The sequence below is a fragment of the Trichoplusia ni genome, chromosome 3 (assembly GCF_003590095.1).
Source record: "Trichoplusia ni isolate ovarian cell line Hi5 chromosome 3, tn1, whole genome shotgun sequence".
Taxonomy (NCBI): domain Eukaryota; kingdom Metazoa; phylum Arthropoda; class Insecta; order Lepidoptera; family Noctuidae; genus Trichoplusia; species Trichoplusia ni.
Genome location: NC_039480.1, coordinates 20,096,238 through 20,117,878, shown reverse-complemented (window position 1 = coordinate 20,117,878; position 21,641 = coordinate 20,096,238). Strand labels below are relative to the sequence as shown.

The window sequence follows — 21,641 nt, the reverse complement described above, 5'->3', positions numbered from 1 at the left end:
TTATTTTCTTTCTTTCTTTCTTTCTTTCTAGATAAATTACACCCAGACACAGAACAAATGATCGTGCTCATCACAAAAAGGTTTGTCCTGGGTGGGAATCGAACCCACGACCTCCGGTCTAGCAGTCAGGGTCACTAACCACTAGACCAACAGACCAGTCAAGGTTAATATATTAAGTTAAGGAGTAATATATTATCTATACTCACTTGACAAGATCAGCTAGCGTCCTCCTTGGCAATAAGCAGACCCTCTCCATGGCATCCTCGCAGTAAGCCAGGTAGTACAGACATATCGACACGCCCGTAGCCGCTACCGACGGCCGGGGGACTTCTAGAAACTTCTGTAAATAATATTAATATTGGTCAATTAAATCTGCCTTTTGTGGTCTACGGTTGGGCATATTTTTTTGTCTAGCCCACTGTTTCCCAGTACTGGGCAAAGGCCTCTTCCAAATCCTTCCACAATTCTCTGTTCTGAACCTCATATTTGTGATTAAATAGAAAGTTCAAGATACAGAATTCTTTTTTAATGTTTTTGAATTTTAAAAAATAAATTGTTTGAAGTTTAGGAATGGAAACTTGTAAATTATTCTTAACGGTTTATTCTTCTTCTTATTCTCGAGCCCACTGTGTCCCACTGCTGGGCAAAGGCCTCCCCCAAATCCTTCCACGACTCTCTATTCTGGGCCGCATGGAACCAGCCTGCGCGGTAAGCGTTAAGGTCGTCTCGCCACCGCTTCCTAGGTCACCCACGACGACGCCGTCCATCCGTTGGCTCCCATAGTGTGGTGACTTACGCGTATTTATTTTTCCGATTTCAGTTTTTCGCGACCGGTTTCGGACCCTACCGGAGTCCTTCAGCTAATTATTAACGGCAATCACAAGTCACAACAATTAAGTGAGTAAACCGTTGCATCATTTTAATAATGAGTAATTCTCACTCTAGGTACTACAATATGTTTTTTTAGTATCTTACCTGCAACCCACCCATATTAATGAAATCGATAGAGAACTTCTTATGGCAGAGCAACGCGGCGAGGTACTTCAAGGCTTCGAAGGCGAGCCTCGAGTCGCGCGACTCTCGCACGTTCAGGTAGCCCAGGATCAGGCCCAGGGCGTTCTGCTCGAACACGTGCGACAGGAACTGGGCAGAGAGGGAGAGAGAGAGTGAGTGAACATAAGGTGTGCGGCAGGAACTGGGGAACGAGTGAGTGAGTGGATACATGAGTTATTACCATAGCAACTGTTTCTTTTATCTACGTATTTTTTTTTTTGTAATATCGTCAGCATAATTATATAAATCAACTGTGAAAATGCCAACTGTCTCTCTATCACGGTTTATGAGATACAGTCTGGTGACAGACAGACAGACACCCGCAGTAATTAGGTTCCTTTTTAACCCATTATGATACGTATGCCCATAGAATTCTAAAAACTTCTAAAGGACTCTTAGAACAGAAACAGTATAGATTATTTTCACTTTAAAGTTGTCCGTTTCATTTTTGGTCTTCTACATCATTATTGCCACAGCAATGTTTGTATGTTCAGTATCCTTACCTCCTGATACTCCCCCATGGGCGTTAAGTACCGCAGTATCAACATCTGTTTCGTTGCGTCCGTCGGTGGGTGGATTTGTATATTTCCTGTAAAACGAAATACATTTTTTTAGTTTTTAACAATGTTTTCTTTATATATCGTGGGTTTCGTCGGACATAACAAGACATTTTATATCATTTTTACGTATAAATAACTTTTTTATTATAGTTTTCGTTCTTGTTGTTACACGGAGAGTCTAGAACCTGAGAAAGGGCATAGATTTTTTCTTATCTGAAAAAGAGTTGTAAGTGAGGTATGGTGCAATATGTAACCAATATAGCAATTGTTAGAACGCCGTTGTTATTGTCATTATATATTTTTATATAAACTATCGTGAGACTGATTCATTATTAAATGATGTAACTAGTCGGGCTACCCCGATAAATACGCGTGAGTAAACCGTTACATCATTTAATAATTGTCATTCTATTTTGAAGTTACGACTAATATAGTTAGTGAAGTATAGTAAGGCCAACGAGACGAGATAAAAAACGTAAACAAGCGGACCGTTACTGAGTCACATTGCGATAGCGAGGGATTATTATCCCTGTCCTTATCACTCGTACGCGCATATATGACGTGAGTTGTTCGATGACAGCTGTCGTTATGTGTTTCGTGGTACAAGAAAGCAGTCAGTACGGCAGTTGTCAACATTTGGTCCGCCATGTTGTTCAACAAGTTCATTCCTTCATTTTTGTCAAAATTCGAACTTTATAACAGTTTATTCGAATAAAAATGTTATGAACCACAGAAAATGAAATTTACATTGTTTATCTCGTCTAGTTAGCCTTACTATAGTTTATAATTGAAATAGTCAGTAGCACCGCAGGGCATAGCCAGTACTAAGTAAGGCAGGTCGCTACCTATGACGTAGGTCTCCATCTCGGCCCAGCTGGAGTTGGAGGAGGTCTCGTGCGCGCGCGGCGGGGACCCGCGGCGGCGCGGCGGGGACCAGGCGGGGGCCGGGCCTGGGGGCAGGTATACAGATATTGTTGCTATGCGGTACTTTACACTAGGCGGAGCTGTAGCCTAGGTAAAAATACTTTATTTAAAAAAAAACGACTATCGCAATAAAGAATTTAATCCTTTTGTAGCGTGTGTTTCACAAACATACAAATCACATGCACAAAAAAACCCAGACTCAGAACAAGCAGTCGTGGGTCACACAAATGCTTGTCCTACGCGAGGATCGAAAACACCGCACGACGCGAACAGTGGATTCTACGTGGTGACCTCAACCACTCGACAACACAAGGATTCAATTCTTTAAAGCAGGAGTCGTTATAATAAAAATGTCAACTCTTATTGGAATCAATATTTTAATTAATATTATTAAGTTTCCAGAAGAAGGAAGAGTCATGTCCAAGGTGTACTCACTGTTGTAATGCTTGACGGGGGTCTCGGGGTCGCGGCTGTTGTGTGGGGGGGTCTCGTCTACCAGCATGTCGCCCCCCCCGCCTTCATCCTTGTCACGGTCTATAACATATAAATATCATTTTTTTAATTACAAACTTAAAACTTTGACAGTCGTTACAGGCAGTCAGAAGCTTGAAAAGTCTGACAACCAGTCTAACCAAGGGGTATTGTGTTGTCTATAACTGGGTTGAGGAGGTCAGATAGGCAGTCGCTCCTTGTTAAACACTGGTTACTACTTAGCTGAAACCGGTTAGACTGGTAGCCGTCCCCAACATAGTTGGGAAAAGGCTAGGAAAATGATGAAAATGACATTTAGAAAAGACAAGGATATCAGAGTTTATTGAAACTAACCTTTCTTATCATTAGTCGGTCCGTTGCTTTTGATATCACTACTCCGCTTCTTGTCGAAGCGCGCGAAGTGTCGCGTCTGGTTCGGAGGGGTCACTGAGTTTTGGTTGTTTTGCTGTAACAAGAAATCGCGTAAAGCCGGAAATTTGAAACATGGGAATGGTAAATAGTAAGGATTTCATATCTAGGAGAAAAGTGGATGAAGCAACAAGCAATTCCAGGAGGAGCAATGATGGGCATGTGTATCAAGCTAACTTATTGCCTATGCACATCAGAATTATCAGAAAATTACATAATAAAACAGTTGCTGGAATTTAGACCTGCAACTATGTGCATAATAATTCAATCTTTGAAACCCTAGTTCACATAAATACTTAGACCTTTGTTTAGTCCTAGCTACCGCATTAGGTTAAGTGACCTGTAATGGTAGATTGGTTGATTTGACTTATTAGTGTGATATTTAAATAAATAAATAACAATATTTAATACACATTAAATATATGAATCATTTCATCATCTGATCTCAGCCTATAGCTGTCCGCTGCTGGACATAGACCTCTCCATACGTTCTCTGGCACGACCGGAACCTATACTAATATATAAAGCTGAAGAGTTGAGAAAGAAATTGCGGAAAGCTGAGAAAAAATATTTTTGTGTTAAAAAGATCATTCATCGAGGAAGGTTTTAGGCTATATAACATCACGCTGCGACTAACAGGAGCGAAGATAAAATGGAAAATGTGGCAAAAACGGGGAAAAATATTGAAATATATAATTTTCTGCACAAAAGCTGTCAAAAAGTCAAACATTCGTCAGATAAAAGTTATCCGGTAATTATCCCACGGGAACATAAAATAAAAACTATCCTATGTGTTAATCCTGGTTATAGATTACCTGTGTACCAAATTTCGTCTAAACCCGTTCAGTGGTTTTTGCGTGAAAGAGGAACAAACATCCATACATTAGAATTTATAATATTAGTAGGTAGTAACATAGATATGTGTGCGTGTGTGTGTGTGTGTGTGTGTGTGTGTGTGCGTGGGTGTGTGTGTGTTTTAGATGAAGTCTTTTAGTTTTGTTTGTGGGTTTGGCGTGGTGACCTCAACCACTCGTAATTGTGTACGGTCTAGTTGTTCGCGACCCTGACACGCTGACCCTGACGTTTTATCGGAGGTCGTGGGTTCGATTCCCATATAGGACAAATGTTCGATCAAAACGATCATTTTTTCTGTGTCTGGGTGTAATTTATGTATATTATGTATGTATTTAGAAATATATAAGTATGTTTATCAGTTGTCTAGTACTCATAATACAAGCTTTGCTTAGTTTGAGACTAGATGGCGTTGTGTGAAAGTTGTGAAATATTATAATTAATAACACTACAGGGAACATGTGGGGTATACAAGTATACTTACTCTATCATTATTCCTTAATAAATGTAGCCTCCTTAACATCAATGGTACTAACATTGCATTTAAGTCCCTGTAACAAAGAGAACACGTTAAAATTTACAAGCAAAGGTTTTCAAAATCATACGGGTATTGTGGTAGCTAACTCTGCTATACAGTAATCACTCTTATTTAGATTAGGATAAGGTTGTAAATCCTCAATTTCCGTCACAAATCTATACTAATATATAAAGCTGAAGAGTTTGTTTGTTTGTTTGAAAGCGCTAATCTCAGGAACTACTGGTCCAAATTGAAAAATTCTTTTTGTGTTGAATAGTCCATTCATCGAGGAAGGCATTAGGCTATAAGCCATCACGCTGCGACTAATAGGAGCGAAGATACAATGGAAAATGTGAAAAAAACAGGGCAGGTATAAATCATAACTTATATCTTCTACCCACGGGGACGGAGTCGCGGGCAACAGCTAGTGGTTAATATAGCTCTTTCAGCCTAAGAGTCACCTCTTGCTACCCAAGCGAAAGCGTATTTCTCTCCCCAAAAGTAACACAGCAAGTTCCAAATCTTCCTCAGCAAATCCAGACAGCTATCTCTTACCGCCAACAAAAACTCTATTTCCATCAACATAAGGTTGAAATTCGTTTGTATTTTCGCCTTCATATTGTTTTTTTTTTTCACCCTAAATTACAACATGTATTGGTTCCAAATCCCATAACTCTTACTCAAAATTCAAAGTCTCTATGTACTCTAGCATAAGGTTCAAAATAGCTCGCTCTCCTCACCTAAAGTTGGTAGCTATCTCCTGCACTTCCATGGCGGCCGCTAGGAGTCCCGTCGCGTAACACTGAAGCGGCTCCGTCGAGTTCGTAGCCCAGTTCACTAGCCTATGTATCAATGCTTCGTTATCCTGGAAAATGTATTCAATATGTTTATTATAACGTTTATATTGTATCTAGGAGGTTTTAGCTAAGGTATAACTGTATAAGGTTATCGGTTACAGGTAAAGCTACGCTTGACGCGGTCGGTCCGTAGATGGGGGACCACCTTTGTCCTCCGAGTTTCGGATATTGTGTATCACGGCTGTTATTTCTGTTTTTATACATTCGTTTTTGTTTAACGACTCCCTCATTAAGGATTTTATTCACTGTGTCGCGACGGTTTCAGAAATATTCAATTCACATGCACAAAGACACAAAGACTCATATAATAGAGTGGTTTAGGCCACCACGCTAAACTCACCGAGCTCGAGGTGTCACGGGTTCGATCCCGCGTAGGACAAGCATTTGTGTGATCCACGAATGCTTGTCCCGAGTCTAAGTGTCTTTGTGCATGTGACTTGAATGTTAGTGGGACTCCCAGTGACACCAGAACTAAATTGCTTTTTTTTATTATTATTATATTATTATTGCATACCACAATGTTACATAGGTAGTCAGTTATTTCGTAAATTCACAGCTCATTATGTGCCCTATCATCTTCTTAATTTACTAACATTGAGTATATTAGTCTCCGACATACCTGGAACACGACGCTCATCTCCAGCCCTGGCATCAGGTCCAAGGTCAGCCTGCAGGCGGCCACGTTCAGCTTGTGGACGTCGCGCCCCGTCATGTTCTGGCGCGAGTAGTACGTGTCCCGGACGTAGTCGTTCACCAACTGTGGAATAAGTATTAAGATATTACACGATATAATAGATAAATTCAACCTTAAAAGTAACTTCAATATCCTTCTTGTAGTTTAATAACAAATCTTTATCAACTGTTTATTCAGAAAACGGCAAAAATACTTGTCAGTTTTTGTTTATTTTATCCTTATTAGACAAGGCCTTGAGACATCTAATGACAGCAGACGGGGTCTTGTGATGGAGGAACCAAAAGAATCTGTAATCTGTGTCAAATTTTTCAAAAAGGTGCATGGTTTTTGATCTGCATTGACAATATATTATGGCAATACGCGATAATATTGGCCGTCTATCCATCTAAGGACCGTCGTTTAGAGATGAGCCGAATAATTCGGCCGAATATCCGGTTCGGTAAAGATTGAACCGAATAGTATTCGGTTATTCCCCGCATCTTTAAGCTAATAATTATTAAAAGTACATACCTTAGTCATAAAGTTATCCTTTTTGAACATGACCTTGAGCGCGTGTCCGAGCGCGCACTCGGGGTCCGTGCGCGACGGGTGCCTCTCATCGAACGGGTCCGGATCCTTCTTCATAAAGTTCTCTGTCTCCGCTTCTATTATTTCTGCTATTCTGAAATAATAATGAAGTATACCATTATTATTCTTGTTTACAAAAACATTTCATCATCACATCGCTAAGAAATTGAATTTGTGGGGGGTTTCCACTAAAGTCAAGTCACATGCACAAGGACACTCAGACTCAGGCCGTTTGGGGAAGTGACCTCAACCACTCAGCTATCCGTGCAGTCAAAGTATAAATATCTACAACTTATAATACATGCTTTGCTCACTTTGATACTAGATGGCGCTGTGTCAAGTTATGGAATCTAAATGTTAACAATATATTGTAATTGAAATAATAATGATGTCTTATTGTAAAGTTTCATCAAACCCACAGTTCCTATTATGTGAATGAGTAACAAACACCCATCCATACTTACAAACTTTCACGTTTATAATAAAAGATGAAAGAAGGGTTTGAATAATGCTCTACTTAATGATTATTATTTACAATGTAGAGCATTATTTTGTATTATCTTTATACAATAGTTATCTGTTACTGTACTTTAATTTTATCTTTGATAGGAATTATTCATTAAATTAGTGTATATAAATAAATAAACTTCATAAACTTAGTTAAAACATAATAACTATTATTAACAATAACCCTATTAGATGCAAAATAAGGGCAAATCTATAATGAAACTGAATTTTGAGTTATGTACTAAGAAAACAAATATTATTTAGTTTTTAAATTCGATTTTTGGATGAACAAATAAATAAATTGAAGTTTATCATAATTTTAATTCACCTATCTTTTCATATTTGTTTCTTTTTGCCTATCTCTAGCGCTATGGACAAATTTATAGCATAATACTGTAATATCTAATATATAAAATTCCCGTGTCACGATGTTAGTTACCGTACTCCTCCGAAACGGCTCAACCGATTTTTATGAAATTTTGTATATATGTTGAGTAGGTCTAAGAATAGAACAACATCTATTTTTCATACCGATAAGTGTTAAGGGTTGCTCACACTGAAAAAAAAAAATTTTATTTTTTGTGCGAAATTTTTTTTTATAATGTGGCATTAAAAATACATACAACTAGAAAAAAAAATCGGCAAAACAACGTTTGCTGGGTCAGCTAGTAATAATATAATATGAATTCATGAATACACAATGTTTTACCTTTTACTAAACAATAGAAATTAATAAAGGTAACTGCTTTAAAGTTTGGGCTTGTGAAGTAATAATTTGATACAAATACTAGGTGTCCCGGCAAACTAAGTACCGCCTAATAGTCGATGATAACAAGGAAGACATATTTTTTGCAATTTTTCCATATTATCTCACCGTTGTGATGTCAAACTAAACTTTCATTTACTTTTACTTCATCAACATGTTTGAGTTAAATAAAAAAAATATTTACTAATATCTATGCATTAAACTCTAAGACGGACTGAATAAAAAAATGATAATCATCCCTATTAAAATTGCAAACTATAGATGAACAACTTTAAAACGAAAGATTATTGTGTTTAAGTAGAGATAGTGTTATCAGATCAAAAAATTGATATTGACAATAGTGACTTGACATACTAAAAATATAAACAAACAGAATATTACACAAGATTTAGAAATAAACACATTTCTATACAACGGTTTAACAAGTTGGAACTTGTTGCACCGTGTGGTTCTGTTCTCTACTAATATATCAATATGTATGTTGGGTTGTGTCAAAATTAAACGAAACTTAACAGGAAAGAGTTTTAATTTGAGATTTCTCAAAACCAAAATCACCATGACTTTTTTCGATTTAATTCTTGATGAGAATGATTTTGAAATATAAATTCAACAAGATTTAAATCTAATTTTCTATAAATATGACAAGATTTTTTATATGAATTTTTAATTTTTATTCACCAAAAAATAAATCTTCTAAAAATATTTACTTATTTGTTAAAAAAACTACTTTTTAAATATTGATAAGGATACTTTTCATTTAAAATATGCTTTTAAATAGCTACATGTATAAACATTTGTAATATCCGTAGATTCCTGTTACAATAAAGTTATGAATTAATTTCACAATAACTATAATTAATTACCTAATAAAATCATTAGCACTTATATGATATTTAATTATAAATGTTTAAAGATATATGAAGAAATTGATGCACTTTCTATCATTCAAAATGACAAACTGCAACAGAGCATACTATGATTATATTTATATTATAAATTTTGTTTTCAAAACTTAGAGTAAAAACATAAAATGTATGTTTATATGATTAATGTAACATACTAAAAACATATCAAGATAATTCTAATAAGGAACAAATGATATTCTAGTAAATAAGTTATCAAGTTTAAAAATAAGACTCTAAATAATTTATGCGTAGTTTACTATCAAAGCGTGGTTAAAACTGATCTATTTATAAATGTTTATGCGATAGCCACATGTTTAGCATACGGTTGTTTCCCAATTTGCAAAATTACGATAAAAAAAATCGCGATAATAACAAAACAAGGGCCTCACCTCGTCAATGTGGGGATGGGGTCGTAATTTGGCGTCGTGTGCTGTTCCTCCCATTGTTTCAACAGCTCAGTAACCTCCTGTGCAGGCGCCGAATCCATTTATTTTACAAAACGTTAGCAATATCTAACCTCACCGAAACAACTTTGTCACTTGTATACCCTGACACGACAAGATGATAATATGACCAAAAATTTCACAATAGTATAATTATGGTTCATTGTACATTGTATCATATAAAATTATTTACTTTTATTACAACTAAATTCGTTAAAATACAAGGTTTTGTCTTTGAACCGCGCACTCTTACAACAAATTTTCAGGCTAGTGATACCATTGTACAATTACTTTTTCTACTATTTGATTGATGATAGACGTAGTAAATGTCACATTGCATTGCTATTTTATCGATTAGAAAATTGCATGTTTTATTTAAGAGCTTACATAAAAAACGTTTTTATTAAATAATGTCGTGTATAAGAATGTGGGAATGACTTTAATCACTTAAAGTCACAGGATATAAAGTTGTTGTTGACTTTTAGGATGTTTCATAATCATCATCATCGGCCTAGCCTTTTCCAAAGTATGTTGGCGTCGGCTTGCAGTCTACCAGGATTTAGCATAACTCATTCGAAAACCAAATTTTCTGACAATTTGGTGTTGGTGTCGCCTGTTCATCTTGTTAGTAATATTATGGCGTGACTAACTATTTTGCTATGAATCTTTGATCTTGCTTCTGGAAAATATTCGACAAATTCTTCTATAAAAAGAACTTGGTGTTCCTAGCAACACTCCTAGGCGAGACTCCTTCTGAAATCGTTTAGAAACTTTTTGGAATGTGTTTTGTACAAAAATTGCACAATGGGTCAACCATCAAGTCACCCATTATATTATCATGAATTATATATATTTTTAATTTACTTCAAAAAATTCCAATCAATACCGAAATCGATTCAAAATATTATCTCAAAGCTTTTCAGGTTGTCTCAAAATCAAATGACAGTTCAGTTGACAGTATAGAACGATGTTGTTTTGCCGCCGACACTGATAATTTGTTTTGTAAAGTTTTAAACAAGTTTTAAAACATAATTAGGCATTAAAAAGGAAATAAAGTGAGAAATAAAAATGAGTTCAATAAACAACACACAGTTATCACGGAGCAGCTTGGGAAGTCATGATAGAAAGCTGCGATATAGGGCTTTACTTGAAGATTTGTCCGTTTTGGGTAAGTAAATAATAATTTTAACATTACTATATTTTCTAATTCTGTAAGCTGAATATTATTCCGTACTAGCTGTTGCCCGCGGCATAAAATCGGGATAAAACTATCGTATGTGTTTATCCTTGTTATAAACTACCTGTGTAATAAGTTTCGTCTAAATCCGTTCATTTTTTTTTGAGTGAAAGAGAAACAATTATACATACAATCTTTCGCGTCTATAATATTACTAGGAATACTGGTTTTCTACAGCAAACACTACATATTAAATTCTTTCCTGTGGATTATCAGCAAGTATCAGTTAAGATATGCGTAGCTGAACATATGAAAGCAGGATGTGGCTTTGTCGGGATAAAATTTTTAATGAAAATATCCACTATCTCAATCCTAAATGAAAATTGTTTGAAATAAAAATAAAGTCACCTTTGTCCTTGGCATAATAAGTTTTCAACTTTACAAGTTAAACAAATTACCAAACATTTCTCTTGCTCGTTATGACAAATGTTTGCCAAAGCCCGGGCCATTAACAACAAAACCAACAGACGAGTCAGAAAATGATATAAATACTTATTTCAGAGGATGACACTGCAAATAATATGGAGCTCATAGATAAAACTGCAATTGCAGTCAAGGAAGCAAAGAGTCTGCTTGCCGAAGGAGGAGTTGAGGAGAGAGTTCGACATCCTGGTAAGGTTTCATTAAAAAGATATTCTTAAAAAAAGTATTTTTCAGTTAGGCAGAATTTCCAGTCATTTTAAATATTCTATCTTCAAGAAAGAGGAGGTTATTAATTTTTCTGTACATCAGAATTGCCACACCACACTGTTATGCTCCCATGGTGTACCGGTGTAATATAGCCCATAAGCAAAGTATCTCTCCTATTTATTTATTTAACCTTTATGCTGAACACTAGCTGTTGCCCGCGACTTCGTCCCCGTGGGTAGAAGATATATGTTATGATTTATACCTGCCCAGTTTTTTCCACATTTTCCATTGTATCTTCGCTCCTATTAGTCGCAGCGTGATGGTTTATAGCCTAAACCCTTGATCGATGAATGGTCTATTCAACACAAAAAGAATTTTTCAATTTGGACCAGTAGTTCCCGAGATTAGCGCGTTCAAGCAAACAAACTCTTCAGCTTTATATATTAGTATAGAGTATAGATGTACGGACGTGCGGTCTTAATGCCTTAAGCGTTTAACGTCGTTTTAATCCTGTGTATATTTCCAGGCGAGGGTTACCTGGACTCTCGCGTGCTGCGCGCCGCCAGCGACCTGGCCGTACGATACTCCGAGGCCGTCAGCGGGAACGTGCATACCTATGACAAGCAGATGCTGGCACAGCATATTGTAAGTATTTGAGAGTCGCCATAAATTTCGTGGAATACGGAATTTAATCCTTATATCATCAAACTGAGAACAGGCATTCGTGAATCACACAAATGCATAATCCAAAAACAAAATTAAAAGCACTTTTAACGGTCAATGAATCATATTAAATACCCTGCACCACTATCTATTACTTTACTACATATATTTGTTAAACAGAAGTAGATAATCACTGAAAATTGGTTGTCCCAGCAAAGAACAAATCTTTCAAATTATAGACCAAATAAAATATCGACTAGTTAAACAGGTGAATAGAGGTACAAGTTTATTTTGGGGGTCGCATGCTTTTGCTTACATATAACATACCTACACCAAATTATTTTATGAAATACTAAATCTTCCATATATTATTAAATCTTCATACAATCATATCATTTTACCCCTAAAAACTTCCAAATCTTTCTCAAAACTATTCTCATCCACCCTGAAAACGCATCACCCCGTTACTTCCAGCGCGAGAACCCTCAATTCTGGGAGTTTCCGTTCCCACAAGAGGTGCCGCCTATAGCCTTCTTGTTCGGTACCTTCGCTCCCACTCCGGCGGAGCGGCGGCCGCGTCCCGCCCGCGTACACGTGGAGAGGCAGCAGGCCGCCGAGCAGCGCGCGCCGGAGAATGTCGAGAGGTGACTGACTATCAAAAGTCATTTATCCAAATTAGGCTTCTAAATAGCATTTTTTGGAGGTCAGATTACATAACACAGCCACCGGCCACCCTTCACCGCTTTCTTACTGCTTTTGCTGTGAGAGAAGAAGCAGAACAAATTCCCCAGTTAACAACTCTCCCACACTGATATATCGTCAGCTCGGACTACAACGATATCGTATGACAGAATGTAAAGGGCCCTGTAAACGATCAAATTTGCTTGACAAACATGTTTGTCAAATTTCACGTTTCCATCAGACAGTAGCTTAAACGATCAAACTAAATATCAAGGAAGTTTTTTAACTTTCTAGTAGATTCGGAGCGTTTACAACTTGTAATTCAGCTGACGCATTTTTGGCATAGTCTCTACCACTGTGTATCAAGACAAAAAAAAACGATGGAGTGGTTTCCCGAAGATTTTTTACTTTTCACTGCGATTCTTCTACCGGCTTATAATGCATATAACTAGATTTTTATTGCATTGTACGATAATAAACGAAACGCAAGCATACCGGTATGATTCTCTATCCTGGATTATATGAAACCAGCACAGCAGCAAGCGTTTATATCATCCCACCACCGCTTCCTAGGCCGCCCACGAGCGCGTCATCTATCTACCAGCCATTTAACCAACCTACCTAATACTTCAGGCTAGAAAAAGTAGAAGAAGGTTCAGCGATGGTCTCCCGCGTGCTGAAGTTCATCAGCAGGTGGTACAAGCAGCATCAGAAGCCGCTGAGCTACTTCCACACTGTGCTGGATCCGAGCAGCTTCGGGCGCACCGTGGAGAACATATACCATGTGTCCTTCCTCGTTCGAGATGGATCCATTGCTGTGGAGTTGGGTGAGTTGTAGCTTCTTGTTCTTTTTATTATTATTATTTTTTAACGACTCCCGTACTAGGTAATTTAATTCTTGGGGGTTTCGGAAACATCAAGTCACATGCACAAAGATACACAGACTCACAACAAGATCGTCTGGTTTGGTTGGATTGTCTGGAAGGGTTTCTTTTGCCCGACACCCAAAGGACTAAATAAAAAAATAATGAATCAAAATTAAAAGTTTTTATTTCAAGTAGGCCGTTTTCCAGGCGGTTTCAAAACGTTAAGGTGATAGCTCTAGTTGCGAGGTTCCAAAGTGTCACTCCTACGGAGAAGAACCGGCAAGAAACTCCATAAGTAACTCTTTTTAAAAGTAAATATATTACAGTTTACACATATTATGTTTTTTACAAATATTATGTTTATGCAAGAACAGCGTAAAATAGTAAAATGATAAAAAGAAACAACAATGGAAAAAAAAGTAATTTTTACTGGGGTTTACACTATTGATGCATTTACAAGGCATTAGGCATTAGGATTAGCTAGCTGTTGCCCGCGACTCCGTCCACGTGGACTTCAGTTAGCAGCGCGCGGTGTTACCCGTCTCCTTAGTTGATTCCGGGATGAAATACAGCCTTGATTCCACCCCCTCCATTGCCCTCGTTTTATTATATCTCTTCTTCTAATACTTGGGTGTGATTGTGATATTATTTTTCTAAAATATTATCGATCAGTCTCAGTAGAAATAACATAAAATGAAAAAAAAATATTTGCATAATTAAATTTGTATTATTTATATTCATGTATATGATAATGCCTTTTGTTAAACTTTTTCTTATTTAACTTTATTTAACCAATTTCTGTACTGTATTAAATCGGTATTCGAAAAATAAGGTCATAATGAAATTTCTCTTCTTCGTGTTTCGGAAGGCACGTTAAATTGTGGGTCCCGGCTGTTATTCCTACATCTTTGACAGTCGTTACAGGTAGTCAGAAGCTTGAAAAGTCTGACAACCAGTCTAACCAAGGGGTATCGTGTTGCCTGTAACTGGGTTGAGGAGGTCAGATAGGCAGTCGCTCCTTGTAAAACACTGGTACTTAGCTGAACCGGTTGGACTGGTAGCCGACCCCAACATAGTTGGAAAAAGGCTAGGCCGATGATGAATGAAATTTCTCTTTTTACGAATACGTGTGTACTAATTACACGCACTCATTTTTTTATTAAGTCCCTTTCGTGGACAATATAAATTAGACATTATAATTAATATACTTAAAAGACGTCCTGTATATATTTATTATTGTTAAATGTTATTAACATTCGTCAGACCACGTCCACGGCTTGCCGTTCATAACGCCGGTGTCCAAGTCGCAGCAGGAGGCTCGCGACATCGCTGACGAGAAGCAGTTCATAGTGTCCATTGATATGAAGCGGTGGCAGGTAAGGGTTTAAACTAAGAAAACATGATAATAACTAAAAACTAAATGGTCTGTCTACACTATGAATTTGAGAAAGAAAATCCAATAAGACTAAAGTTATTATTATTACTAGTTTGGGATGTCCCACTGCTGGGCAAAGGCTTCCCCACTCTTCTTCCTCAATGAGTTGGGGGTAACCAGTTCTTCTTAGCCATAAAGCAGTTTTAATATTGATACCTACGTTTTTTTTCATTCAATAATAAGATATTAATGTTAGGTAGTTCACGAAAAATTCAAAGATACGCTTTGAAGGTGGAGAAATGTATGGAAGTGGAACAGTGACGTCACTCGTTAGTAAGAAGGGTACTGATACATGACGTCACACGAGATTTTAACAAACTAAAGATACTCTTCATCAATTGTTGGAAGAAAAAACACGTATCTGATATCTTTTTCAAAATCTATCTCATTTTTTTTAATATAATTGAATATTGTATTATTTGAAATAATATTGTTACAATAGGCAATAATTGGATATTAACACTAAACTTCCTTCCCCTTATAAACGACTGTTTGCCATAGATGTCAAAAGTTAATTCTTCTGTCCACAGGACCTGATCACCGCCTTCTCAATAGATAAACCAATGATGGTGTTAAGAAGATAACGAAACCTCGCCGTATTGTATTATAAACCTGTGATCATATGTTATTGACATGTTAATAAAGTTGATTTTTGTATGTTTGTGTCTTATTTATGTAGAACTACCTGACCCGGACCGCCTAATAGCCGATGATATAAGGCAGACAAAAATACAAAAAGAAAATGTACCTACTGCTTTTCTTTTCCACATACTTTCTCAAATATTTCAAGGCTAAAATAACCCAAATCGGTTTTAGCGAGACTAACGAATAGCAATTCATCCTTACTATATAATATTATAAATGTGAAAGTGTGGATGTTTGGATGTTTGTTACTCAATCACGCAAAAACGGCTGAACGGATTTGGGTGAAATTTGGCATTATGCATGCCAAATTTCACCCAAACCTTTGATCTAGAAAAGAACATAGGCTACCTTATATCCCGATTTCTTAAGAAGTTCCCGAGGTAAAATTGAAAATATGTGTAAAACAACAAAGTGTCTTAACATTTATCTTTTTAACCACGCGGTCATCATCATTATCATCATCATCATCTCAGCCTATAGCAGTCCACTGTTGGACATAGGCCTCTCCATAATTTCTCCAGTGCGACCGGTTCGTTGCCACCTGCATCCAACGGGTCAACAGCTAGTTATATATAAGAAGAAGATTTAGAAAAAATATTGTCGATCTCGAAGGCTTTAGACCGCGAAGTCATGAGATAGTTTCCTATGGACTGCACTTTTTTTACTTTCACACAACGCCATCTATTCTCAAACTAAGCAAAGCTATGATCGGCAACCCGCAGTGAGCTACCGTGGTGATCAATGTTCAAACCTTAGGGACAAACCTATATTTATTTATTTATATGGAAATAGTCATGTGCCCAGTAGAAGACTTACTATATAGGCTGGTTTTATTATAATACTAGCTATTGCCCGCGGGCCCGCCCGCTACAAATAGAAAATAAAACCGGAATAAAACTATCCCATGTATTAATCCTGGTTATATATGAGTACCAACTGTACCAAGTTTCGTCTCAATCCGTTCGTCTGTGAAAGAGGAACAAACATCCATACATACAAATCTCTTTTTAATAATATTAATAGGATTATACAGGTGGCAATGAACCGGTCGCGCTGGAGAACGTATGGAGAGGCCTATGTCCAGCAGTGGACAGCTATAGGCTGATGATGATGATGATGATGAAGTATACAAAATAAAACACACAATGAATGCTGAAAATATATATTGAACAACACAACGGTCGCGTAGAATACATCACTATACAACAACATTGAGATAATCTCTTAATTACAATATACACACAACTAGCTAGGCTATACGCACCGACGTCAATTTTTTTATAATACGACTCCCGCAGTAAGGAATTTTATAAACATACAAGTCACAGGCACAAAGACACCCAGACTCAGGACAAGCATTCGTTGATCACACAAATGCTTGTCCTACGCGGGGATCGAACTAACACGACGCGTAGAGACGTTTTTGGCGTGGTGACCTGAACCACTCGGCTATCCGTGCTTTTTAAAAAAAACTTTTAACTACAGGGTCCATATTGACTTGTGGGGCCATATGCAATGTGATAAAATATTCAGTACCGACTTCAAGAAAATGACGAGGTTTTTGATTCGAATTTATTTTGGGGGTTCCGTAATCTAAGGGTCATTACTGACATAATAAATGCTCCACTGTACTATTAGTGAGTCTGTCAAGAGGCTGTATCTCAAAAACCGTGACCGGTAACGTAAGGGTCATAACTGACTAGGACATTACCTCCGCTGTCTGTCACGAGGCTGTTTATCATGAACAGTGATTACCAATTGTCAACACAAGGCGTGGAGCGGCATCTTTTCAATATTTTCAATAATATTACTTTAAAACGTGCTTGTGGGCTATCAGATATGACTCAGAACAACTGCTTCTATTTTTATTATACCCATCGGTGCGTATAACAAGCTTAATACTATATTAATATACAGGTTTACTTTTAAACGACCAGCCAAATTAAATAATTCTGAATCGGTAATGGTAATAGCATCGCAATCGCAATGATAGGAATCCATAACACTATTCCGGGTTGGGTTAAAAATACGGTGCGTTACAACGGTGACAGGGGTTGTTTATACTGTATGAAGGTTTGCAACGCCATACACCGACACAAAAACGCGGATGACGTAGCAGGGCGGTTCAGGTTTAGTCAGTAAAAGTCTGACACTACCCATTTCCTCCCCCGAGGGAGTGGGTGTCCATGAGGATTCCCCCGCCTTACCAAAAAAAAAGGGTTGTTTATACAACGCGTTACGTAACGTTATTTATTTTAAATTTAAATACTAGCTAGTGCCCGGAACTTCGTCCGTTTAAGTTAAGTTATGATTCCCATTGTATCTTAGCTCCTATTAGTCGCAGCGTGGTGGTATATAGCCCAAAAACCCTTGATGAATGGTCTATTCAACACAATTTTTTTTTCAATTTGAACCAGTATTTCCTGAGATTAGCGCGTTCAAACAAACAAACAAACTCTTCAGCTTAATATATTAGTATAGATAAGACTAGGAACTAAGGAATAGAATCTTGCAAAACTGCAACCGTTTTCGTCTATGTTTTACGGGAAAAATATAAAATGTTACGTCACGTCTAGGGAGGGGGGTGGTACAGAAAAACATAGGGGAGAGGGATCGTCTAAAATCTTCAAAAATTGCGTAACGTAATTCTTGAACGCTCCCTTTGCCATATCTATTGTGTAAAATTGTCGTGTGTGTACATATTGGGTAGGCCTGAGAATCGGACTCTATAATAGGGATGATGACTGGGTATAAAAAGAAAAAATCTCATTAGTCCCTCAGTTAGATAATTGAGAAGTATGAGACACGTATTTTTTCCTTTTTCAGAAAAACTAGAATTGACAAAGATTAACTGCTTTAAAGTTTAGGAGAGGGGGCTTGTGACGTAACGATAGAGTAAAATTTATACTCAATCGTGACGTCACGCGTAAGTTTCATTCACTGTAATTTGGTCAATTTATGTTTGCGGGACAAATTAAAAAATGCGTATCCATTATTATACAGAAAACAACAAGACGGATACTACAAAAAAAATTGTCATCATCCCTATTCATAGCCTTATTTAAAAAATAATCCCTAGAACTAATTTGTATTGGTCAAATTTGGCTGGTCATTGAAAAATAACCTATTATAATAATAATATTAAAATACAAGATATTTGATCGAGAACCAGTTACTATAGACACCAGAATGAGGTATCGCGTGAAGGTATATACAATTAAATTACGTCAAATAATGCCCGGGCATTTTTAATCGATAGCACATAAATACATACACAAAATAATCAATAATTAAAAACACCCGACGATACAGACTTTTTGCTATCACATCTTACAAACGGCTTTAGCGATTTTTACTAAACATGTCTAAGAACATTCGCACATAATTCACATTTAATAAAAAAACAAACTATATTAAAATCTCTCAATCCGTTCTGGAGTTTAATACCACAGATATACATATTCTCAAACGCACAACACCTCTTTTTTATGTCGGGGTTTAAAATGATAAACTATGTTATTACAAGTAATGATTTTGTAAAAAAAAAACTGTATAATATTCGACAGTTTGACTCATAGTGTCAGCTCATGATTAAGGACTCCGGTTGGGTCCGAAACTAGTCGGGCTACCCCGATAAATATGTGAGTAAACCGTAAAATCATTTAATAATGAATCATTCTCACGATAGTTATCTCGCTCTATAGAAAATTATGACTATTTAATCTGCATATTCGAAATGATGAGCAAATATAAATAAACCGAAAATGCCCGGGCATTTTTCATCGATCGCGTTTAGAAACTCTTTCTAAACTATTAAAATTACTTAAATTTGTTTATTTTTTTAATCAAATAAGTAATACATGTTTTTAACATTTCCTATTCAAAATCAAAATATATTTTTTTCAATATATGACACAGGGTTTGAACATTTATATACTAATAGAGAAATAAAGGCTGGAATAAATAAAATAGGCGGTTATAGTAAAGGCATAGACCAAAGAATGATATTTTTAGGGATCGATATGAAAAAGAAAACCGTCTTCGAAATTTTCAGACGTAGTCAGAAATGGCAATGGTAGAGAGATCTGGAAGGGGGAGTTTTCCCAGCAGTGGGATCTAAAACAGGCTTTATAATAATACCATTTGTTGGTTGATAAGATTTAGGACATTTTTCTAGACATGTTGTTTTATGAGCTAAAATTTCCTTTTTTCTAATATACTATTTGATTTTTTGTTTTACAGAAAATGAATTTAAAGCTAGAATACAAAACAAGCACTAACATAAAAATAACATTCTTTAGTCTAGCAAAAAAAACTTAAATCTTAATGTCAAAAAAAAAAATACATTTTGGAAAGACTTTCAACAATATAATACAATAGAGCCCCATTTAGACACTTACCCGACTACGGCGAAACCGAACAAAAAGGGTAATGATTTATGAAAAGATGAACCAAGAAAAAGACTTTCTTGGAGTATATGATACTATGAAACTCCGAAATACGGAAAATTCTAAAATTTTCACGTTAAACGACTCCCGTATTAAGGAATTTAATACTTGTGTGTGAGGTTTAACAGTAACTTACACATTTACACGCGATCAGCATATTTTAGCGTTGAACGGTTAAATTTAATGACAATATACTGTGGAATAATGTGATGTATTTATTTCTAACTTTCAACTGAAAAAAAGATTTATTAAATAATTATTAAAGTCAGTTCGAACGGGGCCTAATAAATAAATACTGTACATTTTAACACGATTTTTAATGAAGACTGAGTTTTTCTTGTTGTTTAAACTTTTAAACAGTAATATATTGCTATATTAATTTAAATAAACTAAAATAGTATTAATAAGTGCTGAATATGACCTATTTTGAATGCTGAACTAACAATCTTCAATCAAAGTCGTTTCACGTCACTACTTTCAAATTAAATGTTAATTTACTCTAGAACGTTTAGACCAGGGGTTCCCAACCTTTTCCTGATTAAACACCGCTAACATTATTTTAGCAAGCATTTTGCTAGCAAGGATCACAATGTAGGTATGATTTAAACTAGTAAAGTGCGAGTCTGACTCGCAACACTGAGGTATCTGCAAAACCCACGGTTCTAAAGACTGGTCGATACTAAAGGGTTGAACTATGCGGCATCTATTAGAGGGTAATCTGTGTCCGATAGTTAACGATAAAATGGGGTAAATAGAGGTATTTTCAGGGTGGATAGTAACATATTTATTCTAAAATTATGGACGTTTTGTGAGACAAAATACAATAATATTATGTGATGATTCTCATGCATTTAATAAAAACATTGTATTAATTTTGTATTCATATTGTTTTTATGCAAGAAAACGCTTACAACCACCCAAAAAGTCTTTTTTTACCCCCGTTTTACATTATTTGATGGCACAGTACTGTATAACACCAGAACTTCAATCATTCCCGGAACATATGTTATAGTTTAACTATTGCGGACCACCGGTTGAGAACCCCTGGACATCATAAATGAGAAGAAAACTTCAAATGTATGAGAATGACATTCCTTTTCGACAAGTGACGTGACTTTGACTTGTCAGTTCAATACATTTGAGTGATTCGTCAGCGTTAGCGCTTGGAGTAATATCGACTATACTAAGGCCAACGAGACGAGATAAAAAACGTAAACAAGCGGACCGTTACTGAGTTACATTGCGATAGCGAGGGATTATTATCACTCGTACGCGCATATATGGCGTGAGTTGGTCGATGACAGCTGTCGTTATGTGTTTCGTGGTACAAGAGAGCAGTCAGTACGGCAGTTGTCAACATTTGGTCCGCCATGTTGTGAACAAGTTCGTTCCTTCATTTTTGTCAAAATTCGAACTTTATAATAGTTTATTCAAATAAAAATGTCATGAACTCCTGACAGTTTGTTTACATTCTTCATCTCGTCTCGTTGG

The 21,641-nt window shown here is 36.4% G+C and overlaps 2 protein-coding genes across 6 annotated transcripts in view; one reads left to right on the top strand and one right to left on the bottom strand.

The window, feature by feature from the left end:
- Positions 1-9,839, bottom strand: part of LOC113492348 (protein mahjong) — a 33,692-nt gene extending 23,853 nt beyond the window's left edge. For all 5 annotated transcript variants that reach the window (XM_026869814.1, XM_026869815.1, XM_026869816.1 and 2 more), the window contains exons 1-11: positions 9,492-9,839; positions 6,868-7,018; positions 6,283-6,420; positions 5,547-5,671; positions 4,774-4,840; positions 3,363-3,474; positions 2,973-3,071; positions 2,459-2,563; positions 1,557-1,642; positions 976-1,143; positions 207-340 (exon numbers count right to left, since the gene is read on the bottom strand). In XM_026869814.1, the coding sequence (XP_026725615.1) occupies positions 207-340; positions 976-1,143; positions 1,557-1,642; positions 2,459-2,563; positions 2,973-3,071; positions 3,363-3,474; positions 4,774-4,840; positions 5,547-5,671; positions 6,283-6,420; positions 6,868-7,018; positions 9,492-9,589 (1,283 nt within the window). In that variant the 5' untranslated portion in view covers positions 9,590-9,839. The remainder of the gene's footprint in view (positions 1-206; positions 341-975; positions 1,144-1,556; positions 1,643-2,458; positions 2,564-2,972; positions 3,072-3,362; positions 3,475-4,773; positions 4,841-5,546; positions 5,672-6,282; positions 6,421-6,867; positions 7,019-9,491) is intronic.
- A 585-nt stretch (positions 9,840-10,424) lies between these two features.
- LOC113492349 (EP300-interacting inhibitor of differentiation 3) lies at positions 10,425-15,716 on the top strand. The gene is made up of 7 exons (XM_026869819.1): positions 10,425-10,713; positions 11,284-11,394; positions 11,939-12,057; positions 12,550-12,719; positions 13,390-13,583; positions 14,886-14,998; positions 15,588-15,716. The coding sequence occupies exons 1-7, from the start codon at positions 10,614-10,616 to the stop codon at positions 15,639-15,641; spliced, it is 861 nt and encodes a 286-aa protein (XP_026725620.1). The 5' UTR covers positions 10,425-10,613; the 3' UTR covers positions 15,642-15,716.
- Positions 15,717-21,641: the final 5,925 nt, after the last annotated feature.

Bases quoted from the DNA above. Each gene is read 5' to 3' on its own strand.
- LOC113492349 (XM_026869819.1), top strand. From the start codon at position 10,614: ATGAGTTCAATAAACAACACACAGTTATCACGGAGCAGCTTGGGAAGT. The intron at 10,714-11,283 runs GTAAGTAAATAA...TACTTATTTCAG, and splicing joins TGAAGATTTGTCCGTTTTGG to AGGATGACACTGCAAATAAT. The intron at 11,395-11,938 runs GTAAGGTTTCAT...GTATATTTCCAG, and splicing joins GGAGAGAGTTCGACATCCTG to GCGAGGGTTACCTGGACTCT.